Below are 12,081 nucleotides of genomic sequence, written 5' to 3'. Positions count from 1 at the left end.
TCTGAGGTTCAGTGTGACAAAGGAATGTTGAGTTACATTTGTTTTTGTTTTGTTTACAGGACGTTAGTGATTAAATCAGAGCTCACGTGATCACAGCAAAGCATAATTTGTGCATAATGTGTTCAAAGCAAAACTCAGTTTAAATGACACACTCGGACATTAAGGAGGACCGTCTGTGTGTCGTCTGCAGCAGCAGAACGCAGCTCTCAGATCAGTTTCCTCTTCACACGCGTGGCTCGTTTCAGTGCAATCAGTGAACTACTTTTGATTCAGACAGATTAACTAATCAGTGTGAACAACAAGATTGGTCTAAAAAGGATATTATATATTATATAAATTAAGTATACAGCAGATTCCTTGGGAGAGCAGCATTGGATCGATTACAGGAGTAAAACAAAGTTTACACCAGAGTCATGATTGTACGTTTGATAACCTTCATCTCTTTTTCCTCTAGACTCACACAACCTCAACAGAAATGATGATACTAACTATGACGCTGAATCTCTTCAGCTCACAGTAACGGCTTTGGATTTCACGCCAGATTAAAGAAAAACTCCTGCTGAACACTAAAAAAAAGCCGGCAACCGATCAGAAATCAGTCGTGGTACATGAAGGGGGTTTTGTTGAGAAAAATCGTCTCCCGTTATGTTCCACCTATGTCGTATGTTGCATATGCATTTTCCATTGCTATATCTCTCCATATTTTCCACTGTGGGAACACTGGATATCAAAATGAACCAGAAGTATGATCAACATCATCAGCTGGCCGTCTAGGGAGCGGTCTGCCTCTGAAAAAGCCCAGTGTAGATCATATATTTGATGGAATAATGAATAATTCTATGCAAACAATGTAGAGATAAAAGACCTGCTGTCCTTAATAATCCATTATATACACATTTGTGGTGGATGTCACGGTAACTGGCAATGATATCGCTGTTCTGTGCTGTTGTTTCTGACGTAAAAAAAAATCTAAGATCTTCTAATAAAAGTGAAAAGGAAAGAAAGACAGAAAAATGGCAGTTTAAAACAAGGATGGCCTACGATGTACCGATGGAGGGGAGTCACTGTGTGTGTGTGTGTGTGTGTGCTTAATTATGCATTTAAGAGCTCAATGCCGTTGTTTCAGTCGTTTTGAATGTAAATGAATGTCTCACAGCTCATGTTGATCGACACGAATATCAGAAGATCCACATGACAGTTACGCGGCTGATCTTTTGATCGGTACCACATCGGTAGTGGGACTGGAGCTTTCTGCTCAGAGAACATTCACTGATTTGAGGGCGCTGCTGCTTGACAACATGCTGGGCTATCGGCCGTAGATAATAATAATACTAATACTAATAATAATAGATAATAAACCAAACAGAGAGAGACACGAGACAGGCGTAGGACTGAAGATTGATCAATCCATGACGATGATGATGATGATGATGATGATGATGATGATAAGCCATCATCAGCGACTGAAGAAACGATCCTGCCCCCACTGATTTGTCAAAAATGATTTGGTCTAATATTTATTCCTTTTATATGGAATTCTGTGTCTCATGCAACAACTGAAGAGAAGTGAAGGGCGGAGCTGAAACGGAGGCTGAGGGAGGACTTCTGCTAAAAAAAATAAAAATGAATTGTGGCAAATGAAGGCACTGGAAAAAAAAGTGTATTTGATAAAAATGCCACGCTGTACTGTAGTGTGGAGATACGCAACTTTTTCCTGCAGAATCAGTCTCATGTTACGGATTATGAAGAGCAACTACGCACACGTCCTTTTCATGAGGCAAGAAGAAGAAGAAGAAGAAGAAGAAGAAGCTGGTGAGCTTTGACGTGAAGGGGACACAACGGGAACGTCTGCTTTGGTGCTGGACACTATCTGTCCTGGTTGTCCGACCTGAGGCCACAGTCCGGGGCGTCCTCGGAGGGAGTGTCTAGGACCGGGTTGACGAACCCTTCGAACTCAGAGTCTGCATTGTCCTCTGGGTGGCTGCCCACAAAGTCGTTCTCCCACTCCAGCGCAGTGGAATCCTCCGAGGCCGAGGCCGGGCCGCTGGTCACCGGCTTGCTGCCGGGCCTCAGGGCCGCGCGCAGGATGTCCTCCTCCGTCCGGGACCTCTCCCAGGCCGGGAGTCCGCGATTGATTCCTAAAACGCAGGCACACCAGCGGTCATTGCGATAGCAGAGGTGAAAAAAGAAAAGTGCAGCACGCCATAAACTGGTGGCTCAGAGGGTTCCAACCCAAGATTTAACACTTAACAAACTACGTTTCTTGCCGTGTATACAGGATCTTTTCTTATAGTCAGAGCTGAATGTACAGACAGCCCCCCCTCACCTTCTTCGTCTTCCCACTCCAGATCCAGCGATGTCCCGTCGTCGTTGGTGGAGCGGGTCTTGGTGGTGAAGTCCCAGCTGCACTCGGTGTTGGGAGTCACCACGTTGGTGTCGGATGGCAGTCCTGGAAACAGAGAGTCAGCCGTTACAACAGGAGCCTTTAGCATGTAGACCTTTACGTAGAGCCAACAGAATCACTTACTGCTGCCCCTGAAAGCGTCCGACTGGGCTCTCACGTTCTGGAGGTAGACGTCAAAATCCTCCCCCGCGTTTGGTCTGGAACGGACCGGGACAACAGTCACCATAACAACAACAACAACAACAACAACAGGTGTGTAAAAGCAGTCACTCGAAGCCCAGTGGGCCTGAACAGCAAACGCCTCCCTACGCTTCTTATGATGCACGTGAATAGGGAACGTGGGTTCAGCATTTAAACCTTGCAGTACCGTTAACATCTGTTTTGCAGCAGGAAGAAACGGTGTGCTCACATAACAAAATTCATGTTTCTGTTGAGAGCTTCGGAAAAAATAAATATGTCAGATTCTGTCTGCCAAATATAAACACGTGTAAATATCATACATCTGAGGGGCCGATAGATATAATACTCATTACTGAAGGACTGATTTGCCAGATGCTGGTTCTCCAAATGTCTCTTTGCAGCTGCCGCAGATAAAAGACTTTAAAACACATCCAGCGTTACGGTCTACTTTGTACAAATACTAAAATCTATGCGGCGCCTCATGACCGTGGCTTGTCCCCGGCTAACAGCTATCCTGTTGTCTCATGAACTTCAGTGACTCACTTTCTTTGCTGAGGCTCACCGCCGGAGCCATCTGCTTTCCCGCGTGTCCTCTGGGCAGGCAGCTGCTGACAACAACAAAAACACAGAATCACACAGATCTAGTAAAGAAAAGAAGAAGAAAAAAGATAGTCCTGTTTTCCCCATGAAGAAAATACAGACTATATTAACAATATTAACATAGAAATAACATTTTGGTACCATTTTGGTGCGATTGAGGAAACGTGCGAGCCAATAACTTTGACAAAGCAAAGAGAAAAGACTAGAGAAGCAGTGGAATGAGGCATGAAAAAGAAAGAAATCTCAATCCCAGCTGTGGAGTCACATTTTCATTACATCAGAAAGCCATTTTCCTGCAGCAGGCCTTTGCCTGAAACACTATAGTAAATATATATATCCATTATATTTATCTTGCTGCAATGCTATTATATTCCAATAGTCCACATTGATGTGGAGACTGCAACAGTAATGGCATTATTTGCAGCGTGGGCCCCGTCTTTTCCTCATTTCACTGCTGGTTCTTATGAATAAGGGTCACGGCGAGTTTAATGTCTGTTAACGCTTTGGTGCTCGCTGTGTATTCTACATCATCTTCCATCTACAAAGGGATCCAGAATGCTAACAAGTGGTTTGTCAGCTGAATGAAGCACTGAGACAGTCAGCAGTTTACCAGGCTGGACAAGGGAGGACAAAAAGAAGACAGAACAGGTGACAATATCCCTGCGTCCCTTTATGACCCAGAAGGCCGAGGAGTTGAAAACGGGGGGAGCCTCTGCACAGGGCCAGCGGCGGGTTAGAGGAGAAGTTGTTTTTGCCAAGCAGTAAGTCAAAAGCGGCAGAAGGGAGCGCTCTGCGCCGCCTCACCTCCTTCATTTTGCGTTCATGCGCCAACCTGGCGGCCTCGCGCTGGGCGGCATTTCTAGCCTCCTCTTCTAGCCTCAACTTCTCCTCTTGTGCCTCTAACTGAAGCAGAAACAAATAAACAAAAATAAACAAACAAACAAAAATTAAACAAACACAGAAAATTACCAAACAGAAAAAACAATGCAGCAAATAATAACATTTTTACAAAAATCAAGCAAAATAGGTTGTAAAACAGAAAATGAAACAGCGGTGGCTGTTAATGTAGACAGGTGGCTCTTTACCTCGGCTTGGATCTTCTGGTCGATCAGGATCTGATGATCTGAGAGAGCGGTGTAGCGGTGCTCTTTGAGGTGCTTGATCTCATCTTCACTGATGGGCCTTTGTGAAAGAGCAACAAAACACACTTTGAAGGGAAAGGTTTCTTAAGGAACACAGATTTGTTTTTGTTTTTTAAATTCCCAGCAGGTCTCTTACCTCGGGCAGGGCTGCGGACTCTCAGCCTGCAATGCAACAAACACGACATTTCACCACAAAGCAATCAGTGCATCCTCATTGCTGCACTGTCTGACTCAAGGGCTACTAGTCTGGGACTCTGCAGACAGTAATCAAGTTACTCCCACAGAGAGGCTGCACACGTCAGTTTGCATCCATCACTAGAGTAAACAGCTACCAGAGGAGAGTCTGACGGGGGTCTGGAAGTTAAATCTATGCAGAGACTACCAGCGTAATGCGGCTTTAATTGGCCTGTACGTCTAATAAAACACACTCAGTCTTTTGCAATGCCACCGGGTACTGAAGCTTCCTGAAACTTAACGTGATCAGACTTACCTCGTCACTCTCCACCAGATTTTCAAACTGGAAAAGGAAAAAAAAGAAGACACAATCAGACATATAGCACGATGCTGAATAGTCATCATTAATAACAGAAAACAATAGTATACATGTATGACTCATACCTCTATTGTATAATGTTCCCCCGTGGTGCTGCTTCGGAAGTACTTTGACCTGTAGGAGTAATGAAGAGAGTATGAACACGCCGGCAATGATCTGGAACATGTGAAAAAGTAGAAGGCGCTTTCGACATTTAGTCTGAAACGCTGCATTTTCACGCGACAGATTATTAAACAGACCGTCACTATCATTAAAATCCACAAAGAAGCCGCCTGTGCTCCTTGTAGATCAGTAGCTCTGGCCCTTTATACCAACAATTATCATGTATTTGTCATTCTCTTAAACAGTTTTGCTGGTTTAGCTTGATGTGGACAATGCCAGACTGTATACAGGAAAAACTGCACAGTGAATCATTTTGTTTCTCATCTGTACCCGTCCCAAGAATCAACCCCAGCGACTTCACACAACATAAATGATTGGCCTATATTCTCAAATTGGCCAATTTGCCTTTCGAATAAAAAACTTAATTTATTCCATTCACATCTAAACGCATTTGTGATCGCTGTGCTGACTAATGCGGTTTGGTAAGCATCAGTTACAGTAACACACTGACATCATCTATATAGGCATCAAATACTCTTTGCAATCTCAGGACTTTTTTATGCTCACTGTCCCAGATGCCAGAATGGAAATGGGGGAAAGGGCTTTTGTGTACTCAGCCCCCTCATCATGGAATATGTTGCAGAATGTTTTAAAGCTCAAAGAACTGATACCACTTTTAAATCTAGAATGAAAGAATAGAGGCAGGTTCCCAAAAATGTAAATGTTTCTTAAATTGACTCCATTATGTCACTGTCTCTTAGTTTTTAGTTTCTTTTAACTTGTCTTGTTCTGTGTTTTCTGTCTGTAACTGTGTGTTTTTATGCTGCTGCCTGTCTTGACCAGGTCTCCCTCAAAAAAGATATGTTTAATCTCAATGGGACTCTCCTGATTAAATAAAGGTTTTAAAATATAAAAAAATACAAAAGCATAAGCTGGAAGTCATCAATTTGTTTGAAATCGAAAAATTATCGACAAACAATGAGTGACAAACAAGCTGTTTTGGGGGTTAATTATTGTTTGGATAAATGTACACACGATGGCATAATATATCTGTGATAAGGTATGTAGGAATGTATGAACGAAAGAGTTAATGAGGTGAATAAACATTTAACTTATGGGGTGAAACAAAGCTTTTTCATGGCAGATATTTGACTTGCAACAGGAAGAAAAGCAGGTGTCACTTAAGCTTAAGCTCAGTCCCACGTGTGTGTGTGTATGTGTGTGTCCCACCACCAGGACCCTGGAACCAGCCCCAATGACGTCATTGATGACACCGATGTCTGTACACTGGGACATGACTAAACGTGTGCAGGGAAAAGGGGCCATGGTTCAGGTTGATTTAAGCTCCGAGACAATACAACAATGAATTTAACTGAATATTATTATTTCCCTTTGGCACAAAGCCTACGTGGCATTACTCCAGGTAAGATGCTCTGTAGACACGACCTAGTGGGAGCAGATAAAGTGGACTAACACCTTTCATAACTGCCTTACTACGGGTTGTGTGTCAGCTTCAATACGCAAACATGCGGACGTGCTGGAGGTGTGACCCAGCTTGGTGCTCTTAACAAAGCACCAAGAAAAGTCCGACTGAAATACATTAATTATTAACCCCTCGCTTAAAACGGCCTGCAAACAGACAAAATGCACTGCGTTGGGAAGTAAAAGTTTAGAGACTTAGCTAAATGAGCTCAACCTGGCTGTTATGCTAACGTCACGTTAGCATAACAGCCAGGTTGAGCTCATTTAGCTAAGTATTTTAGCTAAGTCGTTGACAGCTGTTGACAACAGGGGTGGGGTCTTGGTTCGACCGGCAGCAGCGACCGGATACGGTTCAGATGATGATGATGATGATGATGATGATGCTGCTGCTGCCTCCCCGGTAGCTAAGCTAAGCTAGCTCCCTGAGCTCGCGCTTCACTTACCCGCCTCCTCTCTGGATTCTGCTGGCTTCTCTCCGGAAGAGGCCGACACAGTATGTCCAGCAGTTACCCATCGCATTGTCAAATATGAGTAAGGGGTCTCCTCGCTAGTGGTGTCCCGGCAGCTGCTGGTGTGATAGTGGAGGCAGCTAACTAGTTACATCTCCAAGTCCAGTCCTGCTGCTGCTGCTGCCACTTCCTCATCCTCCTTCTCCTCAGCGGCGAGGAGACGCTGCAACAGCACCACCTAGCGGCGGGGGCTCCTCATTTCGGATACATGCTGTATCTAAATTAGACTAAATTAGACATGTAGACTATTTATAGAACCGAGCAGCAGTTTTGCAGGAAGAAAACATGTTTGATAAATAAATACGTAAGTGTGATCGTAACAATCCAAACATTTAAAATGCTAATATGCAAACAGAGACTCGGTTATCACTGCAACCCCGCTGCTTTATTGTAATGTAATAGTTCTCTTACACATGAATAGTATTTCCCTGGTTAATGCTATTGTTGTAGTAACATTTCAGCTGATGTACTGATTCTATTTGATTCTATTCTACCAGATGATTTCTGTTTTTTTTACTCTTCATAGGTGAAGAGGTAGGAATACATCTCATCTTCAGCGGGGGTGTTGTCCACGTCCCTGACTCTGGCTCTCGGAGCAACAGGCTTGGATTTGGGCATGAGCTTTCTACCACTCTGAAAAAGAAAAAGTGTGCAATTGGATCAGGATACGCTGTGAGCCTCTGTTAAGTGTTCAAATTCATTAAAAGATCATGTAAAAAAGCAAATTATTTATGTTTAATTATTAACTGTAATGTATTCACATATAAAAGACCTACTATTTTCTTGGCGTTAGCCAAAGATCTCGCCGAGTACTTCCTCATCCTTTCCTTCTCTTTCTCTTTCTTCTCTATCTGCTTCTCATCACGCTGCCTGCGACACAATGAAGTCATCAACAACAAATTCTTATTACCAAGTTTGGAAACGATATATTGAAGGGAGAAAAAAAAAACAAGCAATGCAAAGCACTCCCATTGCCATTTGGCATGACCCTACAAAAGATTGCTCTATCAACTTTTTCTTGCAGGCACGAGAAAGCGAGCCCTGTCTGCTCACGGAGACATACCTGCTCCTCTTCTCGCTGTCCTTGATCTTCTTCATCATCATGAAGCTTTCCTCTGGGAGGTTCTCGAGGCCCTGCAGCAGCAGCACCATGCAGTTCTCAATGTGGGCCAGCTTCTCCAAGGTGCCGAGGTTGGTCAGCCTGTCGTCCACGCAGCGGCGGTAGACGTCCCCCACCTTCTCGCCCAGAGCGTCCCACATGGCGTCCTATTGAGTGAGAGGAGACAAATGAATGAAGCGTCTGCTGCTCAAACACTGCTAGCGCCACTGTACAGGATTGCTAAGCATTGTGAGCAATCGGATCTTGGATATCTGACCTGGTCCTCTGTGTTCAACGACATATGGAACTGAATCATCTGATGGAGCTTGCTGCCTTTGGCCTTCTCTTCGTCGATCCTCTGGCTCATGTCGTTTATCTGCAGTGCTAACTGCTCTCTCTTCTTTTGGCTTCAGACAGAAGGGATTCAGCATTTGATGATGTGTGTAAAGTGGAGAGGATAAGGGAGTAAAGAGAGAAGACAAAGGGTTAAACTACTTCAAGTCTGAATCATCAAGGTAAACAGTGAAACCCCCCTTAAAGCAACACAGCAGGCAAAATGCCAAAAATCCTCCCTCGACTCCTGATGCTTACATCTTCTTCCTGGTTGTCTCCAAAGACTTCCGCAGCTCATTCACGGTCTCTTCCACCCTGTTGGAGTTCTGAATCAGGGACAAGTTCTTCTCCGTCAGGTCTGTCACCAGATCCAGTAGCTGCTGGGGATCGGTGAAGAACAGCTCCGGCTCATCCTTCAGAAGCGAAACAAACAACGAAAATACCCCAGATGAAAAGAGACGATAAGTCAGAGAAGTAGATTTTCAAGGGTTTTTTGGGAGGTGGGCAACTGACCTCATATTCTGAGTTGTCACTGTCAAGTTTAGTGGTTGTGCTCCTGAGAAGGACAAAGAAGGCTTTAAGCCGCTTAACATGATTTTACTGAAAGGTGTTCAGAAGGATACCAGCATGCTGTTTGCTACAACAGAGAGACATTTATTGTGAAAGGATGTTTGAATGAACACATAAACATACTGTACAGCCATAAGAGGAAATTATAGACTTTATGCAAAGACATAGGTCTTTATTATGTCAGACATATTTATTTGGCCTCACATTGAACACCTAATGGAAGTCATAGTCCTGATTTAGCCCATCTATTAGCGTGTGTGTGTGTGAATGTGAAGGATAAATACGGGATGTGCAGCCATCAGTGTAGTAGCACTTTTGTAGCACTTAAATGGCACTTTTAACTTTATTGAAGAAATCGTACTTCCTTGATTCTTGTTGTTCTGAGTTTGTACTCATGGTTGAATGCACTTATTGTAAGCTTTGGATAAAAGCGTCAGCTAAATGTAATGTGGTGTGATGTCGCTGGGTGTCTTGGTGTTTCCTCACAGTGTGTCCTCGAGCCTGGTCTCTTTAATGGAAGGCAGCGCTCCACCTGGACCGGACCCCTTGCTCTTCAAATCTGTGGGCACGTTACCATTCAAATCACTCCACAAGCACGATCCATATTTACCGTAACAATGCGCTCCTTGGAGTTAGAATGAAAAAATCAGGACATGGAACAGTATCGCCCTGGGCCTCGTGGTTTATTTTTTTACTGTTGATTCACTTGGTTTTGTACTTGCCGTTGTTATTAGCTGACTCCTGCTTGTCCTCAGCGTCTCCATCAGATGGGACTTTCAGAGCCTTGGCCTTCTGGGCCTCCTGCCACTCTGGAGGAGACAGCTCGAACAGCAGCTCCTTGTATTTATTGCAGCCTATCAGGATTTCCTCGAACTTGGCAAGTTCGCTATGAGAAATAGAAGGCTAGATTTCAAAGCCACACGACAGAACCCTCAATGTTTCTCACATGGGCAAAGTGCACACTCATACGCGTTAATATTACAGCATCATCAGAGTACAACCTTGTAACCGCCCCTATTTCAGCCGTCAGTTTCTTGATCTCTGAATTATTCTCCTGTTTGGACTTGGCCTCGCGTTCAAAACTGTGGACAGAGGGAAGACAAGTGTTCGCAACGTGACTGAAACGTCCAACGTGCGCCTGACGTGAGGTCTCTCGATGCTTCTTCTTACAATGTCCTGGCCTCCACCGACTTCTTCTCGTTCTCCCTGAGGAACTCCTCAAATTCGAGGTTTTCTTCCCCAATGTACATTTCAAACTGAGCCAGCTGTTTCTCCTTTTTCGCAATGGCCTTGTCCATCTTCGTAATCTCTAACCTCTTCGCCATCAGAGATAACTGTGGGAGAGGAGGAAGCGAGAGACTGTTTTTATTATTTATTACACAGACAAATTGTTGTTTTTCACCCCCAGAGAGCAAAGGTTCAAAAAGCATCCGTCACAGTAGATTCAGAAACTGAATCCAGATTGCTGACACGGCTTTACCTCTTGGAATCATTTACCTCCAACACTACCTTCTGCCGTTCCATGGCGACTAAGTCATGTTTGCTGTCTTTGGCAATGTTTTCTGCGGACGGAGGACAGACAACCGGTCACATTAACGTTCGCCAATGGCGTGCACTCTACTCTCGCCCACTCCGCTCACCTCGTTTCATCATGGCCTTCATCAGCTCGTGTCTGATGGGCGTCTGCTTGGGGAGCCCTGTCCTACTCTTGATTTGTTTGAGATTCTTCACCCCCTTTATCTTCTCTTCTTCCCCCAGCTCCTTCCTCAGCCCGGCTGTCATTCGAGCATCAAGGGTCGTCTTCTTATCGATTGGCAAAGCCAGGAATTTACGCGTCTCCTGTGCATGGAGGAGGGGACGGCAGCAGGACTCGATTTTTCTATTTGCAGTCACTGTCGCACACGGGTATCGTGCAGTGTGTGCAAAAGGACTTGTTTGTATTTACACAGTTGTATTAAAAAAACTAAAAAACGCACACCAACCTCTTTTTGGTCCACTCTTTCACTCTCACTCAGAAGGGAAATGCTGTTACTGTCTGGCACTTTGAATGGGCTCTGTTGAGTCTCCCTACTCTTCCTCACGTCTGTAAACAACGCAATGATGTAAATGTGTTTTGTAAGAAGAAAAGAAGCATTTTCATTCTTTCCGCTTCCTATTTTACTGGCCTGTCATGGCCCACTGTACCTGGTCCAGGTGATTTTACAGCGCTGTCACTCTCTGAAACAACATCGCTGCCTGAAGGCATCGCTGGTGCTTCTGTTGGAAACATGATCAATCACTGACTGTATTCACAATGTGTTGCCTGTGTGACTCGTGGCATTATGAAGAAATATTTACCTGGATGTGGCGACTCCATCTCTGAGGTTACATCTGGCAACGCAATGGCTCAGCGGTTTGTTTGGCTGCAGGTTACAAAAAGAAGAAGAAGAAGAAGTATTAAAGCCTTTTTGTGGAGGACAAACAGCATGAGACCAAATAGTCAATTTACTATTGACATACTATGTAAGGCTCCTCAGCTTTGGAACCCCTTTCTGCTTTTTGCGTGAGATTCAACTTCAAGACACTATTGTTTACAACATCCAGTCTGCGACTGACAATTATTATATCATCTTTATTTCCACTTATATTGTGCTTAAAGGGTGCATAGTATTCTATTTCAGCTCCTTCAAACACGCTGTCTATTTTAGGAACGTATCACGTTTGGAGACGTTTTCTTAGCTCCTTCTGCATCCCGTAATTAACAGGCTAACTTTGCCGAACTAGCTAACGTGACGTCACAGTCTAGCTAACGCTAGTTGCCGTACAGGTTGGCATAATGCTAACCGTTTTACACACTTCTTTAATTTGATGTTAATAATGCATACAACCTACCGCCTGATAATGCTGTGAATATATACATATATTTATGAACCGTGTCCGCAGAACAACTAACCTGCTTTAGCATAAAGTAGTCCCACAACGTTGCTATGCAGGTCGGGCTGTTTTATGTGTACCGTTGTCTTGGTAACCGTTGCTCTCACGGCCTCCTAGTAATCCTGTAAATTTTGATTTCATAGCTTGTGGCCATTTACCTAGGCTGCTATAATTTTATGTATAAATATGAATAT

General features: G+C 44.1%; 2 protein-coding genes across 2 annotated transcripts; both read right to left on the bottom strand.

Annotated features, from left to right (window-relative positions):
* Positions 1 to 1,700: 1,700 nt before the first annotated feature.
* Positions 1,701 to 6,977, bottom strand: ap1ar (adaptor related protein complex 1 associated regulatory protein; the record flags this gene model as incomplete). Its single annotated transcript, XM_079228928.1, has 10 exons — positions 1,701 to 2,138; positions 2,327 to 2,449; positions 2,528 to 2,601; positions 3,128 to 3,189; positions 3,989 to 4,087; positions 4,270 to 4,366; positions 4,463 to 4,488; positions 4,817 to 4,843; positions 4,945 to 4,993; positions 6,907 to 6,977. The coding sequence occupies 10 exons, from the start codon at positions 6,975 to 6,977 to the stop codon at positions 1,867 to 1,869; spliced, it is 900 nt and encodes a 299-aa protein (XP_079085054.1). The 3' UTR covers positions 1,701 to 1,866.
* Positions 6,978 to 7,485: 508 nt separating this feature from the next.
* Positions 7,486 to 11,219, bottom strand: cfap100 (cilia and flagella associated protein 100; the record flags this gene model as incomplete). Its single annotated transcript, XM_079228881.1, has 13 exons — positions 7,486 to 7,605; positions 7,749 to 7,842; positions 8,036 to 8,238; positions 8,349 to 8,478; positions 8,663 to 8,817; positions 8,918 to 8,960; positions 9,681 to 9,860; positions 9,976 to 10,056; positions 10,145 to 10,308; positions 10,472 to 10,536; positions 10,615 to 10,813; positions 10,957 to 11,057; positions 11,159 to 11,219. The coding sequence occupies 13 exons, from the start codon at positions 11,217 to 11,219 to the stop codon at positions 7,486 to 7,488; spliced, it is 1,596 nt and encodes a 531-aa protein (XP_079085007.1).
* Between the last annotated feature and the right edge of the window lie 862 nt (positions 11,220 to 12,081).

This window comes from Taurulus bubalis (genome assembly GCF_910589615.1).
Source record: "Taurulus bubalis genome assembly, chromosome: 13".
Classification (NCBI taxonomy): domain Eukaryota; kingdom Metazoa; phylum Chordata; class Actinopteri; order Perciformes; family Cottidae; genus Taurulus; species Taurulus bubalis.
This window is presented reverse-complemented; position numbering and strand designations above follow the sequence as displayed.